The following is a 22,711-nucleotide window of genomic DNA, read 5'->3' on the forward strand; positions in this document are numbered from 1 at the left end:
GGCCAACACAGAAAGCTAATTCTTAATGAGGTTTTAAAACAACGTTTTTTATTTGAGTAGCCTACAAAAAAAGGTTTATGATTAACATTACGCTAATAAGAGACATACGTTTTTTTTCTAACGTAAGTCACATACAGTCATACCTCAAATGTTATTTTTTGGCTCTATAACGTAAGCTGTACGTGCTTTTAAAAAACCTATTAAACTCCTGAGGTAATCAAAAGGTCGAAATCCTTTCTCTTCCATAGTGAACAGCTATATTACCTGTGTCAGTGGTTATTAATGATGAGTATTTTATCACAGTTGTCTTGTTTTATAAAGATGGAGTTGTTAGATTGTAGTCATATGTAGTATGTTTTGTGGTCAGCAGATGGCAGACGATGTAAATATTGTGAAATAAAACACTGGCTTAATAAAGTTCAGAACAATTTTTTGGGTTTGGGAAATATATGAAAACTCACAAAGCTTCAATAAAACCAAGTTGCTTGAGAATAAAGCAGAACTACACACCTAAAGCTTGAGAAACAACTTTACAAACATTCTAACATGAAATGAATTGTCATCTTAACTAAGAAAATGCTCTTCCACAACATAGCAGAATTTAAAATATAGAAGACCTATGTGATATTTAATGGCTTTTTCTGATCATTTGATCCAGTAGAATAATCATGAACAGAAAATCGTACATAAGCACATGTGACAACTTGCCCCAGTATCATTGTGACAGCTTGTCTCAACCTGACACATTTTTGGGGAGATAATTAGTCTTTTCAAAGACCCATGTGTTCATCCCTCGACCCCCACTGCCTGTGAAAATAACACATTTTCAGATTGTTCCAGCAGCCTTGCCAGTACGTATCGACCCAGAGCTGGATCCTTTCAGATTTCATCCTTCTAGAAGTTCCTGTGTGTGTTGTGGGTGATGCTGCTTTTGTCTGGTAAGATATGTAAATATCTGTTCAGCACAGATGGCGGTTCTGCTTTCCCTTTCACACCATCTCTCTCTCTCCACCTAATTCTTGTTTCTGGTAATGTCACTGTCCCTTTAAACCCACTTCAGCCCTTAAAGTCTCTTTATTTGTGGTTTTAAGACTCAGTACTGCTCCCATTACAGTCTCTATAACTGTCACTCAGTCACTAGAGAGATCTGCTTGTGCCACATTAATTTGGTTATATGCGAAATATTTTTCTTCAGGCTTTCAGATAGATTATCTTCTCGAAAACAAATATATATTTGCATCCCCACAGCAGCAATCAGTGCTTCACTGTTAAGATAAATGCAGTCATGTCACTGTCCCTTTAAACCCACTTCAGCCCTTAAAGTCTCTTTATTTGTGGTTTTAAGACTCCGTACTGCTCCCATTACAGTCTCTATAACTGTCACTCAGTCACTAGAGAGATCTGCTTGTGCCACATTAATTTGGTTATATGCGAAATATTTTTCTTCAGGCTTTCAGATAGATTATCTTCTCGAAAACAAATATATATTTGCATCCCCACAGCAGCAATCAGTGCTTCACTGTTAAGATAAATGCAGTAATTATTCATTGTAGTTTGATATTTATATGTAATAATTATATTTGGAGATAGATAGATAGATATTGATAAAGATATTCCAAATAAAAAATATGAGAAATAATAGTAAAAAATACCTGTGTGAGTATACACATACACACGTTTTACAATGATTAAATTATGATAAATAATGTTTCTGAATTTAACCAACTGGTAAATTTTTTAGGTTCTTCAAGAAACTACATTTACTGTGATCTACTTGTGCCATTTTTTCCATTGTTACTCTTCTTCCTTATGAAAGAGAGTGGGAGAGCGAAAGAGAACGAGAGAGAAAGAGGGAGGGACAGAAGAGTAGAGAGATAGCAGTGAGTGGAAGAGAGATGCAGTAAAGATTGTGCACCTGCCTCAGATAGGACACAACAGATGAAAAGGAAGGAAAGGATGCAAAGAATCATCTGACCTCCTATTTGGACAACCTAAAAAACCCAACAGAGAACAGGAATTCAAAGAGACTTGTGGACAAGCTGTGTGGAGACTGAGGGGGACATTGAAGAGACACAACACAAGCAACAAAGGAAAGAGATGAAGCCTTGTATACTGAGCGGCTTTTGAGAGAAGAAGACAGAAAATCCCGCTGTTTCAAGAGAGAGAGCAGAGCAGATGTACCAAACTGATGGGCTGTAGAAAGTAAGCGCAATATCAGCACAAATTAGACAAACTTAACCATCCAGACATAGACTGCTGGGCGACAAGAATGCATCCTACCAAACTACAGTTTCCTGAGCTTAGCGTAGCGTCTGATTACTGCACCACATGCTCTTTAAAGCAGAGACACTGAAGATTGGAGTGAAACTGCTGCAGAAGGCTTTCAACTGAACTGATACAGTCCTTAACAAGCAGCCATTAGCACCTTGTATAAGGCAGCCTCCAACAGTTTGAACTTCAGACAGAATCACCTCACCTCTCTACTTTCTCTCGCTCTCTGTTCTGTATGTGATGGAGCTCTGAGGATTAGTCATCATGCCAGTGATGAAAGGGCTCCTGGCCCCTCAGAACACCTTTCTTGACACCATCGCCAAGCGCTTTGATGGCACACGTGAGTAATTCTGTCAGAGCTTTCATCCTCGGAGACACTGAAACTCTTTCTAATGCAGCTTCTGACCTCATACATAAAATGTGAAAAGAGTTTCAAGTTATTATAGGATTTACTAATATATTGAATTAGCTTTTGTTTTGTCAGTTTCATTTCATTTGTGCTTTTATCATTTTTATAAAATGTTTCTTAAAAATGTCTATCTTTCATTTATTTTATAATAATAATTATGTTACTACTTTTTTTTTAAATAAAACATTTTTGTTTTAGTTAACAATAACAATACTGTTTCAAGTTCTCAATAACTAGTTAAGAATTGTTAACTTAAAAGTCTTCAAAGGCTAGACTACATTTTAAACAAGACTTTTTGACATTTTTTGAAGCAATATGTATACATTTCAAATATAAATATTTTAAATAATTAGATTGTTAACTCAATTGTAAAATAAAAAAAATCCTCATGCGTAAAGATTAAAATCAGAATACTTGAATGACAAATACAGAAAATCTCTCTTGGGCTGATTTTATTTGCTGCAATATAAGATCTTCATCCTTCCACCATTATGCTGTTTTTTATGTTTATTGCTTGTACCTTTGTTCAGAGACTCTCTGTGGGAGTCCTTTGTTTTGTGACAAATTAAGTGAACATTTTAGGCAAATAAGAGCGTCTCATTAGGCTGTGATTACAAAAAGTATGGATATATCATAAGAAGTGCAGTATGAGTGTAAGCGTTTACTTAATATATGTGAATTCAGCAGGCAGATTCATGCAGAAATGTTGCCATCCTTGAAGGCTGAATGTCTTATTTTAGTGTCAGTAGGTCAGATGAGGGATGTGTTGTATCATCTTGAGAAATTGTACTTGGTAATGTTCTGTAGTCGTGCTTTTTTGCTGTATTGATAAATCTAGAATGAACAGTTGTATTTGAGTGTTTGTGTGTGTACAGAACTACTTGAAAAAACCCTGAAGTGTTATTCATTGCAAGAACGGCGCTCAGTGTTCAGTAGTGTGGGAGTTATGCTCTACGATTCTGTGCAAATACGAGCGAACAAATGATGGAGGGCAATTGATGATGGGATAATTTTATGTAAGTGGTCCTCACTCCCTCTCTACCTGCCATCATGTCTGTCGAGAGAACTCAAAGCACACCAAAGCCATGAAGGTGGGCATGACTAAACCTTGAATGTGAGATAGTGTGTGCTAAAGTGTTGAATTTACCATATCTGCTCTGAACTGACAGACACAGTGGTGTTAGTGTGTTATAGTCTGATCCGTCAATACAGGATATGGTGTAAGTCATGGAGTTTGTTCATCTCATCCAGTCATCTAAGGTTTACTCAACGCTTTGTTCACTGCACCCAAATCTGATTCATTTTTCAAATGAAATCTTTATGTACTCTCAGAAAAAAAGTACTAAAGCTTTAACTGAGGCAGTACCCTTTCAAAAGTTTACACCTACCTTATTTACCCGTAAAAGGTACATATTAGTACCTAAAGTATATATTAGTGCGTTTTGACAAGGTACTGAGAGTGTGCGAAGGGATGAAATCAGATGTGTTTGTTCAGCGCATGTGAATTTGAACACTGCTATGGATAGAATTTTGTGATGCAAATAATGCAAATACAAATAATACAACAATGCAAAGAAAATTCAGCATCAGATTTTAAACCACATGTAAATGTGGTTTGAACCAGGTTTGTAAGATTGGGTTTTCATATAGTTATTTTTCTGTTCACACTACAAACAACTAAATTAATTCAAACTGGATTCACTTTGAAATGTTAAACTTGCTTCAGCTGCATTCTGTGTTTATTATCTGCTGCGTGTGTGGCAAATTTGAGGTTCATTCAGCCCACCACATATACGTTTCACTATTGGTGTGAATACACCATTAATCGGTGACTTGTTTTGCTTTTTCACGTCAAGTTTGGACTGAAAGGACCTTAACTAGACTTTTCACTCTATGGTCATACAGATTCTAGGTACATTTGTACGTTTCAAACAGACAGTCACTAAGAATCTTGTTCTGGTCTAATAACAACTCGCACCATCTTCACCCAGCCTGAATATCAGATATGTTGAAGCATCTGGTGTCAGTCTTCCTATTTAGACTGTAAGGAGTCTCTTAATGAGCTCTCAGGAGATTTTGCCATCAGTAGTCTTTCACCTTCTCAGCACTCCTGTGTGATGAGGCTATTAAAATAAGAACAATTACAAACCAATGACAGCATCCACTCAACAAGCAGAAATAGTGATAGCCATATTATCTAAAAATAAGGCTTTTGCTTTCTCTCGTCCTCTCCTCCTTAGCAACTGCTTTTTCTTTGGAACGTAGGGGAATATGTCTCTGTGTGATGCTCTTAACAAAAGCAATGTCCTTAACTCACTGTACAGCCAATCATATAAATCATATGAATCATTCCCACTGCCGTTCCTGGGGACAGATTTTCACACTATGAAATGTCACGCTGATCATTTGCTCTCTCACTTTTCAGAACAACCTCCTGCTATCGTGTCACACCCGTCCTAAGCAACACGACTGTCTGTCTAAATTCAGAGTCAGTAATGTACATGTGTGAGTGAGAGACGTTGAGTATTTGTATGCCTCGGTATCACCACCCTTCTCTCTCTCTCTCTTGTTTTTTCCCTTCTCCTTCATAATCGCTTAAATCACTTTTAATTAGCTGCAGCAGACTAAAGATCTGAAGAGGATTGTTAGAACAGAGAGGTGCTTGACAAGGCCTTAAAGGATCCATGTCCTGTTTTTTTAGCCTATACTTCATTAAAACTATTGTTTTGATCATGCATAACTGTCTATATCATAAAGTAGCCCGAATGTTTTGGTTTTGCCGAAATAAATGTTTTAAGCCTTTCAATTCGACCTGAATACTGTGAAGTGACACTTGAGTTAAGGCCTTAAAATCCTTTAAAGACTTTAAAATATCAAGTGTGGAAGTTTGCAAATGGTTGGTTTGCATGTTGGCAAAAAATCCAATTTGATGTTCTACAAAACCTTGAGCATGTTTGAATCACACTAGTATGCATGAAGGCAAAAGTGATGCACATAATGATTTGTTTAAAAATATATAATGTTGGGGGTTGGTAAGTTTTTTATGTTTTTGAAAGATGTCTCTTACTCTCACCAAAAATGATATATATATTAGATATTATGATTTGCTGCTCCAGAAACATTTATTATTATTATCATCAATGTTGAAAACAGTTGTACTGCTTAATATTTGTGTGGACACTGTGATAGGAAGTTAAAAAGAACAGCATCTATTTAAAATGGAAACCATTTATAACATATATATGTCTTTACTGCCACTTTTGATAAATTGTGTGCGTCCTTGCTGAGTAAAAGTACTAATTTCTTTCCATTAAACAAGAAAGTCTTACTGTCATGTCATGTTTTTTTCATAGCCTTGAGACTTTTTTGAGGTGCATGTTCAGGAGCATCCTGGCTATTACCTATAGTTTTAGCATCTGTGTGTATTTTATTTGCAGTTATGAGCAGCCTCCTCTTGGCAATTTAAGCCTAGCGTCATATATTCTCAGTTTCTCATCCTGCTATTTGCCAAGTATTTTTGTGTACAGTACTGTTAGTTATTTTGGAAGAACGAGCATAAGAGTGAAAATGTCACAGCAGGTATTTTGAAAAACCCATTTCTTTATGTGCGGGTGTATATTTTCCCATAGATATGAACCGGTTTTCACAGTTTCTATTAAAAATAAACTGTAGACACAGTTTCCTGGTAACCTCAGTGACAGAAATAAGCACACTGACATGTTTTTTTTTTTTTTTTTTTTAAATATATATTTCCATAGCAACCAGATACCAAGAACATCTTGCCTTAATACCACAGCACATAATGATAGTTTTCATAGCTGTCAGTTGCACAGTATCATCTCACCATCTTGGAAAGCTGAATCTGTCAAACCGTTGGCTTCTGCGGCATTAACAGTGTGTATTTGAATGGATTGATAGGGAAAAGACTGCATGTGTGAAGAAACACACACACACGGTTTGAACACCACTTTTAGTCTCTCTATAAAATAACTTGTGAATACAGTAACAAGTTCATTTGTTGGGTTAATGAATTTCATTTTACATGCACCTGCAGTAATCTTTCTGTGGCCAATTCTGAATAAATCACACAGAATGGAGTGTATTGAAAATCTGAAATAGCACAAAGTCTCCTGTAAGGGTAGGTTAATGGGTGGGGTTGGTGTAGGGCAATAGAATATACGGTCTGTACAGTATAAAAACCATTACGCCTATGGGATGTCCCCACTTTTCACAAAAACAAACCTGCGTGTGTGTGTGTGTGTGTGTGTATGTGTGTTATGTGTGTAATTTACACATTTTACTATCCCACCTAGTTCTGTATAACTAATTATTATATCAATAAATTCTGAACTAGGCCTATTTTGTAGTGTTGTGCACAAGCTGATGCCTAAAATGTTTCTGTGTAGAATTTAAGAGCGCAATGTTCTTTATAATGCTGGCTTCATGTCTGATTTTGGCCTTTTTTGGGCTTAGTCTAGCTCTACAGGTTGATATTAAGCATATTTTTGTTTTTGCATCTAGAATAGTAAAACACGCAGCATTCTTTCTAGCTTATCTGATACCACGGACAGATTCCAGCCTGTGATAGTGATAAACATTAAAAACGGGCAGACAAATTGGCAATCTCAAGTACAATCTTGTATGTCAACTGTAGCAGAATAATTTTTTATCAATAATATCATTGTATGAAATAATATTAGCAACAGATGAAGCAAAACCCTATCAGATATCAAGTGCCTTTCTCATATGTACGCATATCAGTTCAGTAAGTGTATGACATCCGATCCCCCGAATAGTTTATTTGCTCATTTAGGAACCTCGATCGCTTCATATTCTCATGCTCTGGTTCATTTATTTGTTCATTATGTCAGTGGCGCAGATGCAGCACTCACACTAGGCTTGTTCTGTGTGCTGAGGTTGATGGTGTGGTCATGCATCTAACTTAAGCTTCATTTATAGTTTCTCTGCATCAGTGCTGTCTATTGATTCTTACACAAGCAAGGAACAATTGAACGCATGGATGGATGGAACGCTTTGTGTAGATGTGTAAAGTGTAACATGATATGGATCAATTACATGTTGTTAACAATGTTTACTAATGGTTTTCCATTAAGATTATTTATCAAAGCTCATCTGAATGACCAACTGAGTGGAAAAAAATGATTTTGTGTGTGTTTGTTCATTAATGGAGATCAATTACACAAATAAACAGAGTTTTGATGCATATGTTATTTCCACTTGTCTTTTATAATAGTTTGTTTACATATTCAGTAGCATTAGGGAAAGAGTGCTGCCCAGTTTGGGGACCAAAATATTTAGCTAAGTCTGTTTAGGATCCAGAACTGAGGCCACCATAATACTTCTTTTTATTCATACACAGGCACCCACAGTCAATCCATTCTTATGTAATCTCCACCCCTGCAAAACTTAGGTGAAATGAATAGCAGAGTTGCCATGGAAACAGTACACACATCTTTTAGTTTTCTACCAGTGATCTAAAGAATTCGGAATAACACAGGGAATCTATAATTAGCTTGCTAATGAGCAGGCGAGAATGAGAGAGACCAAGATTTCTGACCGAAGTCGATGGGGTAATTGTAGAAGAACCTTGCTGGATGGTGAAATCATGCTGTAGAGTACTGCGGTATATGGCATACAGTGTTCTTTATATGATAATGGTGAACATCCTGAATTTATTTTGCAAAGTGGGTGACTTTTTTTACATCTCACCGTTTTCCAATTCTTTCCTTTGGTACAGACAGTAACTTCCTGCTGGGAAATGCTCAGGGGAGTCGCGGTTACCCCATCGTGTACTGTTCGGATGGGTTCTGTGAGCTCACTGGGTTTGCACGTACAGAGGTAATGAAGAAGACATGCACATGTCAGTTCCTGCACGGACAGGAAACAAGCGAGAGAGTCACTCAGCAGGTGGAGAAAACCCTGGAAGGACAGCGAGAGTTCCAGACGGAGGTCCGCTATTACAGGAAGAACGGTAAAGAACATTCATTGCATCTTTTGCAGAACTTCATAAAATGATAAATATAATAGTTTGGAATAATTATGTTTTTAAAAGTAGCCTCTTATGTTTACCGTAAAAAAATATGGTAAAATAGTAATATTACAATTTAAAATAACTTTTTGTTTATGTAATTGTGATGCAAAGCTGAGTCTTCAAGGCCACTTGATCCTTCAGGAATCAGTGTAATATGTTGATTTGCTGCTCAAGAAACATTTGTTATAATTAACAATGTTGAAAACAGTTGCTTAATATTTTTGTGAAAACCATTTTATGAATAGAAAGTTCCAAAGAACAGAATTTATTTAAAATATAAATCTTTTGTAACATTATAAATGTCTTTACTGTCATTTTTTGATTAATGTAATTGTAATTCGTTTTTTGTTTCTGAATGAAAGTCTATCACAGTTTCCAACATTGTTGTCAGCATTGATAATAATAATAACTGTTTCTAAGTCAGCATATTAGAATGATTTCTGAAGGATAATGTAACACAGAAAAAAAGAATAAATTACATTTGAAAATATATTACAATAGAAAACTGTTCTTTTAAATTGTAATAACATTTTACAATGTTACTGTTTTTACTCTATTTTGGATTAAATAAATGCAGCCTTGGTGAGAGACGACTTTTCAAAACATTAAAAAAAAATCTTAATTATTCCAGACTTCAGACCAGTAGTGTATATTTGTACTTCACATACTGTATCTGGAGCTTTCATAGTTTGCCTTCTGTGACTCCAGGTACCGCATTCTGGTGTCTGCTGGACATTGTCCCTATTAAAAATGAGAAAGGAGAAGTGGTTCTTTTTCTCTTATCCTTCAAAAACATCACTGACTTGTATGGCAAATCACATCCCAGCTCCAGCACAGAAGGTAACTGACTGGCAGTGAGCCTGTTTGATCCAAATAATAGTTGTTCTTTTATCATTTTGGCATCTTTATTTTTGACACTTTATATACTTGTTGTGTGTTTGTCAGAGGATGGTACTCACAACAGGAAGTCCGGTAGAACTCATCTCAGTCAAGCTCGTGAGCGTGGACGCAGCGTCCTGTACCACCTGACCTGTCAGTTCACCAACAGGAGCAAAAGGAAGCTGCCAAATGTAAGTAGATATGAAAACCAAAATCATTCTCACTCACCTTTTTGTGGAGGATTTAGTGTAGTAAATCAGAATCAATATTCTGATATAGCGACTGAGTATGTTGCACTTACAAGTAATGTGGTATCCAGTTAATAAACTAATGAATAATTACTGAGTACAGCCTATCAAATATGCTTGATTAGCACAATTGTAGAAAAAAAACTTTAGAGAATGTGTAAAATTACCCTGTCATCGATAGTTTTTCCAACTTTTAATCATAAACCTTCCAAAATGTTGTTCATTATATGATTACAAACGTACACAAAAAAACCTCAAAAACTTTAAGAAATATTTTCTGTGAAATAAAAGCGCTTCATCTTCCACAATTTTGCTTCTCAATTAGATTAATCTTGTTTTAAGTATATTTTTTCATGGAATTAAAATAGTGATAAAGAAAATACATTTTATCAGTGCAGCATGTAAAGATGAGATTCTTGTTCTCTGGCATTATGTTCTGTTATGACTGACCTTACAATCGGTTGACACTTTTAAAGAGTAAATGTCCTCGTGCTTCCAGCTATCAAGATGAAAGAGAAGTCTACTGTAGCTGTTAAAATGGAAAGGTCAGACTCATTTAATGTCTGGAATTCTGTTGAGCAGAATATTCAATATTTACGCCCAGCTGATGATTCTTACTTTCATAAACAACAGCCCTTTTGTTCAGGACAATCAGTCCTCGTGCTTGGAAAAGAACATACCGTTCACAAAATCCTTACAACTCACTGAACACCTACATTGTGATGTAAATGCCTTTTAATAAGTTATATGTAAACAACTGGCTTTACATAAGAAATCCCACACTCTCAGAAATAAAGGTACAACAGCTGTCACTAGGGCGGTACCTTTTCAAAAGGTACATATTTGTACCTAAATGGTCCATTTTGGTACCTTAAAGGTACATATTGGTACTTATTAGGACCTAATAGGTACAAAAGTGTACCTTTTGAAAAGTGACAGCTGTTGTATCTTTATTTCTGAGAGTGCATCTATTGAACTTTCAGTGATGAAGAGATGACTCACATTTGCATAAAAGCTACAAAAATTCAAATATATCCATGGAAGAATAAGAAGCTAGAATTAGACCTTAGTCAGAATGAAAACAATTCAAAATATGTCTTGAAAATATGTCTTTCCAGTAGGCAAGAAAGGTTTGGACTGTAAATGGATGTTAGCTATAGGGCTTCCTATAGGACATAAAGTCTCAAATGACAACATTTTATAGACAGAAAGATCTGAAATCAGAATCTCATGTAACAATATGAATTCATGGTAAAAAATATATACCATCTTTGAATGAACAATTGTTAAACTCCAAAGATTGCTCTTGTACTCTATGCCTATTTTAGTCGCTGTGTAAATGTATTCTGCTGTACTTGTTCTGCTCACTCACTCACCTTCATAGTAATAAGTTATAAGGTTCTTTCTGTGAGTTTGCAGTCTGTACTGAATGTGACAAAATAAAAAGAATAATAGCACAAAAGGTCTTTTATTTGAGATGTCCTTGTGAATTGCAAGCAAAAAAAAACATACAGCACGACCAGTGTAGCCCTTTCCCAAAGCAAGTCGATTCTTTTTTTGAATAATTCAAAAATGTGATTTGAATCAATATGAAATGCTGCCATGTATAGGGGAGAATGGGGTAAGTTGACCCCCCACCTGTATCTTGGAAACTGTACAGTTTTACTGTCATGTGACCATGTATTTTGGAACCACCCATAATTTCTGCCAGATTATGAAAAGGAGAAACATACGGGAGGAGTGGAAGGCACCCATTAAAAACAGTTTTTGGATTGTCAAAATATAGCTATTTTTATATATTTGTTTTTTCCTAAAATGGCAGATATGTGACAAAGTCAGCCAAATGCTGTGGGGTAAATTGAGCAAGCATTTTAACTTACCTCACCATAAGGCAGTGAAGTTAAATCTCTAAATCTTTAATGTGACATTATGCAACTGGTTTAGTTTATCACAATATATACATATTATTTGCAGTTTGTTTGCAAGCAATTAAATATTGTAATTTAAACTTTGTTTGGTTGGTTTTATGTTAAGCCAGCTTTAAGAAAAGAAATGTAAAAGGAAATTTGATTATTAAATTAGTCTGTAAAAGAGGTAAATTATTAAAAAATGTTCACGTAGGTTTGAATCAGATTCAGTCAGATTTTACACCCGGATGTATTTTAAGAACCATTTGTCATAGATACATTTTGATCATTTAAAATGATAGGAAACATCCTGAATTTACTTTAGATACTTCATTGTACTTCTACTTATTTTACCTTATCTTGAGGACCACAAAAGTAAAAAATGGCTCATCTTACCCCACTAACTTATAGCTTTAGCAGAGGAATATAAGTGAAATATACTCAAATGAATCTGAATCGAGAGCTTTTGAGTCAGAGTCCTGGAACTGAGGACATTCTGTCTTGTGGTGAGGTACAATTAGCATTAAGAGTTGCTCTGGCATTTCACAGCAAATGTTAAAGGGGTCATATGATGCTGCTAAAAATAACATCATTTTGTGTATTTGGTGTAATGAAATGTGTTTATGCGGTTTAAGGTAAAAAAAACACATTATTTTCCACATACTGTACATTATTGTTTCTTCTCTATGCCCCGCCTTTCTGAAACGCGTCGATTTTTACAAAGCTCATCGGTCTGAAAAAGCGAGGTGTGCTGTGATTGGCCAGCTATCCAGTGCGTTGTGATTGGCCGAATACCTCAAGCGTGTGACGGAAATGTTACGCCCCTTACCATATTGTGATGATGCCCTGTCAGGCCGGAGCAATGATTCAAAAACATGAAAACCCATTATAAACGAGGCATTCGTTGCATCCAGTGGGGACATAATTATGGATTATAATGACTTGTACTGTTTTTTTACGCGTTGCATCGCACCGCCTAAACATAAAACCATGTCTGCATTCGTGATCGGAGAAATGACAAACAACAAGCCCTACTCTACACTGCCCAAAAAAACTTGCTTTAAATATATAAAATATAAAAACTCTTTAAATATAAAAAAACGTACTTACAGTCTTTGAGTCAGAACAGCCGGCGTTGTAGTCTGATACTCTCCCAGGATCAGTAAACAGTCCTCCATAAAATGTGCTGCACACATCTGAATATTTGGGTTGAAGTGTCCTGAAACAGTGTTGTAAATACAACTTAACGACTGATTTCTAGTCGTGTCCTCTTTTGGAAGGCCAAACAAAGTAGTTTCGCTTTCACAATGAATCACACAGTGCCTTCACGACATGGCGGCGGCGGCAACAATACTACAGCGAGAATAAAAGTTACGCCTTCTTTCTTTGCGTGAACATTTGGGCGGCGTTATGCAAATCTTCCCACATAGTGATGTAGATATGTGGGGGCGTGTTAGAACGAGCCGTTTTAGGTAGGTGTGGCTGACTCTTAACTTTTATAAAGAATATCTCTTTGGATTTGAGACTTTATTCTTTGCAACTTTACAGATCTTCTTTATGCACCAAGAGCTTGTAACACTCCAAAGAGAAAGGAAAAATTGAAATCGCATCATATGACCCCTTTAAATGTTCCTGCTGTGTGTCATTAGATGTTACCTGCACCTTTTCTGAATGTCTCAAGCTGTTCAAATATTCTTTCTGAATACTGCAGGTGTTGAGACTCAATGAACATGTATTTCAGCTGCATTCAGGAAGCATAGCAAAAGTTAACTACAGTAAACCTTCTGATTTGTTGCAAATGCCTTTCCAGTCATTTCTGGGCAAATGACTGAATCCACATTTAGCTTTTTTGCACTCACAGACATGAAAAATCAAGCACATCCTTCTATGAACTGGCAAGCGGTGTTTGATATCACCATGTTTTTTTAAGGCACCAATTACTTTTTTTTTTATGAGAAATATGCATCATTTCCATGAAGATGGGATTCTGTGAGATTTGTTTTGGAGACTTTTTAGCCCTTCTGTGAATATCTTCATTTTTAGTCATGAAAAAACGATGGTTTTGCCTGTTGGAAACTTCACCAGTTCAAAACTTTAGCAGAAGGTCAATCTGTAGTAGCAAGGTACACCACTTCTGTCCGTCATAACCAAATGTTTTTAAAGGTTACTGGTTCATGCTTAATGTAGCGAGAAACAATTTCTATTAGGCTACTATTCTTTTTCTTTTTAATGAGGTGACAGCATGTGCACATTGCACATTTGGGCATGCTGGGTCACCAGTTAATTTAAAAACTCCAATAACATGGGCACAGTGTGGCCCACATCCATACAAAAGACGTAGTGAAAAATATATTTGGATCAGCCGTGATTAAAGTTAGAATACTACAGGCTATAAGGCTGAATTACTGAGAAGAAATTGAATGCGGCTTTCATGATTTATAACAACACTCGAATCACCAACTGCTGAGAAATAATTTGCCAGCGCATAAAAAAAGAAATGCTTCCGCTTAAGAGGCTCTTAGTAAAAATGATTATATCCTAGTTTCGAACTACTCGTAGTGTGTAAGGTTTATAATTCAAACGCATGTTTGAAACAGAAATAAAAAAGACTTTTCTTTTCATGTTTTTCACAGCATGTTTTTTCACAGCCAACTCTCCCGGAATACAAGGTGGCATCGGTGCAGAAATCCCGCTTCATTTTACTTCATTACAGCGTGTGCAAAGCATTGTGGGACTGGTTGATCCTCCTTGCGACATTTTACGTGGCTGTCACTGTCCCATACAACGTCTGCTTCTCCGCCCCTGACGACAGCGAACCTGACAACCCGGACTGTGACTCCTGCACCTCCAGAACCACCATTGTCAGCGACATAGCTGTGGAGATGCTCTTCATCCTCGGTGTGTGGTTTTGTAGAAAATTGTGTCCTATGTCTCCTTTTTTGTGCTTCATTTCCACCTCTTCCACCACCATTTTTAAACAGTGTTAACTTCCGACATCTGCAGAGCTCAGAGCTGCTTTCACCTTAAACATGTTAACAAAGTGACAATCACACCCTCATTTTTCAAATCCACTCTCCCGATATAATCTGGTTTTTACACAACAGCATACAACAAAATATCTTTTTATTAGAAAAATAATAATAATAATAATACGGAAGCCCCACTGTGACCTGAAGCAAGTGGTAATTTAATAAACCTCATGTACACAGATGTGGTAAAATAATTGGTTGATTGGACTAAATGTACCATCGAATTAGGATCTGCACAGAACAGGATTCATGAATATTTATTCAGTCCAGCATGTACCAGGCTTCATCACTCCAATTAGCATGTTTTTAATATTCATGCTTTCACAGTCAGTATTTATGTTTGATTGAAAGGGCACTGTTTGAGGGCTCTGGTGAGAAATATTATTCTATTTTTGAATGCTGTAAACAAATTATATTTCTAAATCCGCTTGCTTTTTTGTTAATTTGTTTCCCTAGATATCATTCTGAATTTCCGAACCACCTATGTTGGGCCTGCGGGTCAGGTGGTTTATGATGCTCGCTCGATCTGTTTACACTACTGTACTACCTGGTTTGTCCTGGACCTCATCGCTGCTCTGCCCTTTGACCTGCTCTATTTATTCAACATCTCAGTGGTGAGAATGCATATTAAACCTTTAAATACTATAAAATATGGTTGTTCTATGCTGTGTTATGTCATTTTGACATTGCTATTGTGACTCATCTTATTTATTAATCATACTTATTGTATATTACAGTAGTGGTTTCATGCAGGGTAAACCAAAGTTATACATACAAATTTAAACCTTTGACTGAGAGTTGATGAATTCCCTTCTGTTTATTGATGTTTCAATATTTATCATCATTTTCATAGTGTAAGGCTGCACTAAATGTGTAATTTATTTGATAGACTTCCCTCGTGCACTTGTTGAAGACCGTGCGTTTGCTGCGTCTGCTGCGCTTGCTGCAGAAGCTGGATGGTTATTCTCAGTACAGTGCTGTGGTCCTGACACTGCTGATGTCTGTATTTGCCCTGCTGGCACACTGGTTGGCCTGTGTTTGGTACGTCATTGGACGCAAAGAGCTCGCCAGCAATGACCCCCTGACCTGGGACATTGGTAAGGGGCTGGATGGTTTCTCTGTGTATTAAGATGCCAGTTAAATTCACTGCCATTCAAAAGTTCAGGGCTCAGTAAGATCTTTTTTTCTTTCTTATTAAAAAAGAGTCTTAATGTTCTTTAAGACTGTGTTTATTTGATCAAAAATACATTAAAGCAGTAATATTGTAAAATATTATGACAGTTTAAAACAACTGTTTTCTATTTGAATATATTCTAAAATGTAATTTATTCCTTTTTCAGCATCATTACTCCAGTCTTTAGTGTCATATGATCCTTCAGAAATCATTCTAATATGCTGATTTGATGCTCAAGAAACTTTTGGATGGTGGTCAGTGTTGGGAAGGTTACTTTGGAAACGCAATAGGTTACGGATTACAAGTACCCTATATTTAAAATGTAACAAGTAGTGTAACTATTCCAATTACTTTAATAAAGTAATGTAACTGATTACATTTGATTACTTTTTGATTACTTTTCTACATTTCTAATGAATGTTTCCAACTGTTAATCATTTTCAAACATTTAAAGCAGGCAGAGTTAACCTTACAGTAGTACTCAACACTGATTACTGTCAGACTTTCAGAATCCTTCATCGCTTAAATTAAGATTAAAATAATTGAATTTTAAAGTACAGCCACCACAAAATCAGACGTTAGCACCTTTTTACTTGAGGTTAAATACAGATTTAAAATCATAAGATATAGTTTAATAGTTTTGATACTGTTTTTGAGATCAAATCTTTGCCCAGCTATGACAGGAAACACTGACATCTAACAATGCTTTGGAAAAAAACAGTTAATCTTAAAAAAGGAAAGCCTATGCAAAAACCCAAATAGGAAATAAAACAGTTATCAAATAAGCATGTGTCCTAAACTCCTGAAACATTGCTGTCTCATATTTTAAAATAGTCAATACAATTTGGGAAAGAAATCAATTAAATCTGTATGTGTGTGAAAATATTCAAATGTAACCCCCTTTGTAATCTTTACCATTTTCCTAAGTAACTGTAATTTAATTGCACATTTTTCTCAGTAACTGTAACAAATTACAGTTACATTTATTTTGTAATTAAATTGTTACATGTAAGTTACTTAGTTACTTACTTACTTAGTTAGTTACTCCCCAACACTAATGGTAGTGTATATCAACAGATTGCTTGTCTTTTAGATCACTAACTTTTTAAGTCAATATGAAGATGATGTTTCAATCCCCTATTTGCTTTTTCATCTATTTCCACTGTTCCTGTCCTCTGTAGGTTGGCTACAGGAGTTGGGCAAGCGTCTGGAGACTCCTTACACGAATGGTACAGTTGGCGGCCCATCTTTGCGCAGCGCCTACATCGCATCGCTCTACTTCACATTGAGCAGTCTGACTAGCGTCGGGTTCGGAAACGTCTGTGCCAACACAGACGCTGAGAAGATCTTCTCCATCTGTACCATGCTTATCGGGGGTGTGTTCACCAGCGTGTTTCAGGCCTAATGTATAATTAGCTTGTTTGTAGGTCAAGAGAGCCTCATTTTGGTAAACATTTATTTAAAAAAAGTTTCATTTCAGAACGTTCGGTATCTAATTTAAGATGTAGAGCATATTGTTCACTGACATGACTCAGACAGCCAATTATTCAAGACTGTCTCGCATTTTTTTTCACAGCCCTGATGCACGCAGTGGTGTTTGGAAACGTGACGGCCATTATCCAGCGCATGTACTCCCGCCGTTCGCTCTACCACACGCGCATGAAGGATCTGAAGGACTTTATCCGTGTGCATCGCCTGCCCCAGCAGCTGAAGCAGCGCATGCTAGAGTACTTCCAGACCACTTGGTCTGTCAACAATGGCATCAACGCCAACGAGGTGAGACCTTACAAACCATGCCATGACATGGAGCATATGACTGCAATGTTTACACGGTGCCATGACAGTTTAATTCACTTGCTTTATCTTCAATATTTAATCGAGTGGAGGCTCAGGTCGGTTCTTTGTTTTTATATAGAGCGTTTTTAGAATAAAGTGTTCTATGGAGTTCAGTGCATAGCAATATAAAGGGTTATATATAGAACCCCAATTAAGTTTTTTTTCTAAGCGTGTAGAAGTCCCCATCAGAGTTTGATAACATACTAGTATCATCAGATGGAGAACAATTCATGAGCACAGATCTGGGTCGCAGCTACTTTCAATGGGCTAATTATAGCTTCCTGAGACATTCACTAATGCAGAATACTGTCATTGTTAAAGCAGTGGTAATTGGATTGCCCACAATGAAAAGACCTATATCTAATTAAAAAAGAAACAGGAAGATCTTGGGTGCAGTGTTGGGGAAGCTACTTTAAAACGGTTATAAGCTACTAATTTAAAAGTAGTTATACTAAAGGTAAAGCTATTCTTTTAAAAACCCCTTAGCTATTGTGCACTAACAAAAAGTAGGCACTACTCTGTTTTTAAGGCAGTTTCAAGCCTTCAATGTTTTTTAATTTCATTTTATAAGCAAGGACATGCATTTGAAGACTTTATAATGACATTTATAAAACGTGAAGACATTTATAATGTTAAAATAGATTTATTTAAAATAAATGCTGTTCTGTTGAACTTTCTTTTCGTCAAAATATTCTGAAGAAATGGTTTCACCAAAAATAGTAAGCAGTACAACTGTTTTCAACAGACGAGTAAATTAAAATGACATTTTAAAATATATTTAAATAGAAAACTTTTATTTTAAATTGTAATAATATTTCACAATATTGCTGGATTTACTGTATTTTGTTCAAATAAATACAGCCTTGGTGAGCATGAGAGACGTTAACATTAAAAAATCATACTGACCATTAACTTTTAAACAGTAGTGTATATAAAGGGATCACATATATTTTTATATAATCCCATATCTTTTCATATGATCAAAGTAAATCATTAGAAAGATAGTAATATAAATTAAATAAAACTAATAAAAACAATCTGATTTTTATTTTCAAGTTGGCAGATCGTAAACAGTGGCATTTCGGTACAAATGTACAGAAAATATCCATTTAAAAGAATCTGTGAATCATTCTTTCGAATTGATTTAAATGAACCATCTGAACTGATTGACTAAAAATGAATCAGACTTTTCCAGTGCTAAACATGAGAGAGGACCATTTAGAAGAATGTTTAATGATTTCTTTAGCTGTAAAGCTTTGTGCGTAAACCAATATTAGGGCAAAAGTAGCATGTTGCAGTAAAAGCTACATTATCAGCTACAGTCACACCACTAAAGATGAAGTTTAGTAAGTAGTACTGCTACATTTAGTTAGTTAGTCCCCAGCACTGAAGCGTGGCTTAGCTCATTTACACTGATCTGATGATACTAATTTATGCAAACGGTTCACAGGAACCCATTTCATACAGTTACTGTACTCTGCTGATATTGCGTCTTGTTGAGATCATATGGAAAGACAGATGACGCACAACTAAACAGAGAGAACTTGATGCGAGAATATTAAATTATTACATGCAAATTTCTTGCTCGAAATGACATCAAAAGTAGATGTACTGTACATTTACACACCAACCACAGCTTTTAGATGTTATCTTTGTTTGTTTTTTTTATATTAAGACACAGCCATGATCTTTACATCCCTCCATGGCAGTGTGGGTAATGTCCATTTTTTTCTTCCTGTCTGTTAGCTTTTACATGACTTCCCAGACGAGCTGCGGGCAGACATCGCCATGCACCTGAACAAAGACATCCTGCAGCTGCCGCTCTTCTCCTCCGCCAGTAGGGGGTGCTTGCGTTCACTATCCTTGCACATTAAGACCTCCTTCTGTGCACCTGGAGAGTACCTCATTCGTCATGGAGATGCCCTGCATGCTCAACACTTCGTCTGCTCAGGGTCTTTAGAGGTCCTCAAGGACGGCATGGTGCTTGCCATACTGGGTATGTTATATAGACATATAAACAAATGCCTATATAGAAGAGGCTGTTTAAGGGTGTTACCAAAACAGTCACAAAGTGAACCAATTTGTTTACCCAAAAATGAAAATTACCCCATGATTTACCCTCAAGCTATCCTAGGTGTATATGACTTTCTTCCTTCAGATGAGTACTATCAGAGTTATATTAAAAAATACCATGGCTCTTCCAAGCTTTATAATGGCAGTGAATGGGGGCTGAGATTTTGAAGCCCAAAAAAGTGCATCCAACCATCATAAAAAGTGCTCCACGTGGCTCCAAGGGGTTAATAAAAGCCTTCTGAAGCAAAGCGATGTGTTTGTGTAAGAATAATATCCATATATTTAAAACTTTATAAATAGTGCTGGGCAAAGATTAATCGCATCCAAAATAAAAGTTTTTGTTTATATAATATATGTGTGTATGTGTATTGTGTATATATATTATGTATATATAAATACACACACATGCATGTATATATTTAAGAAAAATATGTTATGTTTATATATTTAATATATTTCATATATAACATAAATTATATAAATATATACATGTAAATACATGTAAATATTTTCAAAATATATACTGTATGTGTGTCTTTATATATACATAATAAATATAACACAGTACACACACATATATTATATGAACAAAAACTTTTATTTTGGATGCGATTAATCGTGATTAATCATTGCCCAGCACTATTTATAAACTATAATCTCTAGCTTCTGCAATCTCTTAGCTCTTTTTTTGGGCTTCAAAATCTCGACCCGCATTCACTGCCATTATAAAGCTTGGAAGAGCCAGGACAATTTTTAATATAACTCTGACTGTATTTGTCTGAAAGAAGAAAGTCATATACACCTAGGTGACTTGAGGGTGAGTAAATCAAGGGGTAATTTTCATTTTTGGGTGAACTATCCTATCCTTTTAAAATCCAATCAATTTCCTGCAGGCAGTTTTTTCAGTCCATTTAGATCCAGCAGGCTAGATCTCGGCAAATCAGTATTTTAAAACAATTAAATGTTAGTAGCTGTCGTGGTTGATGCAGCTGTTGAAACTCAAACCAAATAAGCATCTGGCAGTCGGAACTGATAGATTGATAGATAATTAATTAAAATGATAAGCTTGGATCTGCACGTGTTCTGTTTATCTTAGTGCAATTAAATCAAACAACAGCTTGACTCGCGTGTACTAACATGTTTGTCTGGTGTACAGGTAAGGGAGACCTGATTGGCGCTGACCTGCCTGGGAAGGATCAGGTGATTAAAGCTAACGCAGATGTAAAGGCTCTGACCTACTGTGATCTACAGTACATCAGCGTCAGAGCGCTGCAGGAGGTTCTGGAGCTCTACCCAGAATATGGCAGCCGCTTTAATGAGGACATACACCATAACCTCACCTACAACCTCAGAGAGGTAAAGTGCCATGTGCAAATTACATCTGGAACTGATTGGCCAATCTCCGTTTTTGGAGTTTAAATATTTTTGTGACTATTAAATATTTTATATTTTTGTGACACATTTTAATGACCATTAAACCATTGTCTTTTCAATTGACTTTCTTACAATGCTTTGCTAGTCTCTTGTATCATTCAGCTGTCCCTTTCTTTTATAATCAATAATTCAATCTTAAACTGAATCATTATGTCATGTTCTTTTATCTGATTGGTTTGGGACGTATTGGTGCAATAACAGAATCACATATAATTAATTTCAAAATATTTAAATTAAAAAATTTTTTTACATATATATTCAGTATATACACTAACATTCAAAGGTTTGGGGTCAGTAAGATTTTTTATGTTTTCAAATAAGTCTCCTCTGCTCACCAAAGCTGCATTTATTTGATAAAAAATACAGTAAAAACTGTAATATTGTGAATTATTATTAGTTTAAAAGAACTTTTCAATTTGAATATATTTTAAAATGTCATTAATACTTGTGATGGCTGAAATTTCAGCAGGCATTCAGTGTTGAATGTTTAGCTATTACCATTACACAAGAAACTTAACTGCTGAAAACTGTTGTGCTGCTTAATAGTTTTGTTAAAAACTATGATTCATTTGTTTGAATTCTTTGATGAATAGAAAGTTAAAATAGAATGTCTTCTTATAATTAATTACATTTCAAAACATTAATTCATGTCCATTTATTTATTTTATTAAAACATGTAGTTGTTTTTTTTAAACATGTACAACTAATTAAAAGAAAATCAATATCTTTTACATAGATATTCAGTACATAGTTAGAATGTGCTTGTAACACCCTCGATGGTGGGGCAGCTAGGGGGTTGCAAGGGTCACCCTGGTGGAGCGGTCATTTGCGATGCAGTTGTGTCCTAATACCGCCTCTAACCAGCAGGGAGAACCGTGCTCTGATCGGCAGTGCTCATACAGCCTGTGGAGAAGCTGCTTCAGCCTTACATGCTTCGGCGTTGTTGCAAGTGCACCAGGCCAAGGCACTGAGGGACTTGCATGAGGGTGGTCATGACCTGGAAGTTCTCAAAGAACTACGCACCGCGATGGATCTCGCGCTACGAGCGACGAAGGTTGCGGCGCGGTCTCTGGGTCGTGCGATGTCCACTATGGTGGTCCAGGAGCGCCATTTCTGGCTGTGACTGGCTGACATGCGCGAGACGGACAAGACACGATTCTTGAACGCCCCCGTGTCCCAGGCCGGCCTTTTCGGCGACACGGTGGAGAACTTGCCCAGCAGTTCTCCGCTGACCAAAGCAGACTGAGGCCATCAGGTACATCCTGCCCTGGCGTGCAAATAAAAAAAAGGTTGCTGCCCAGCCCGTCTCGATGGCTCCTTCGAACTGTCAGACTCGGCTATGCGATTCAGTCACCCGGCGTCCCCCCAAGTTCAGTGGCATCCTCTTCACAACAGTGGA

General features: G+C 36.3%; 1 protein-coding gene across 1 annotated transcript in view; it reads left to right on the forward strand.

Annotated features, from left to right (window-relative positions):
- The first annotated feature begins 2,535 nt into the window (after positions 1-2,535).
- The window catches only part of LOC107568301 (potassium voltage-gated channel subfamily H member 8-like), a 26,995-nt gene continuing 6,819 nt past the window's right edge, over positions 2,536-22,711 (forward strand). Inside the window, exons 1-11 of the mRNA XM_016254241.1 lie at positions 2,536-2,611; positions 8,439-8,672; positions 9,441-9,572; positions 9,678-9,802; positions 14,400-14,664; positions 15,252-15,409; positions 15,685-15,892; positions 17,151-17,345; positions 17,546-17,745; positions 19,552-19,801; positions 21,035-21,234. Of these exons, the coding sequence (XP_016109727.1) occupies positions 2,536-2,611; positions 8,439-8,672; positions 9,441-9,572; positions 9,678-9,802; positions 14,400-14,664; positions 15,252-15,409; positions 15,685-15,892; positions 17,151-17,345; positions 17,546-17,745; positions 19,552-19,801; positions 21,035-21,234 (2,043 nt within the window). The remainder of the gene's footprint in view (positions 2,612-8,438; positions 8,673-9,440; positions 9,573-9,677; positions 9,803-14,399; positions 14,665-15,251; positions 15,410-15,684; positions 15,893-17,150; positions 17,346-17,545; positions 17,746-19,551; positions 19,802-21,034; positions 21,235-22,711) is intronic.

Source organism: Sinocyclocheilus grahami, unplaced genomic scaffold, assembly GCF_001515645.1.
Source record: "Sinocyclocheilus grahami isolate Dianchi unplaced genomic scaffold, SAMN03320097.WGS_v1.1 scaffold27.1, whole genome shotgun sequence".
Lineage (NCBI taxonomy): Eukaryota > Metazoa > Chordata > Actinopteri > Cypriniformes > Cyprinidae > Sinocyclocheilus > Sinocyclocheilus grahami.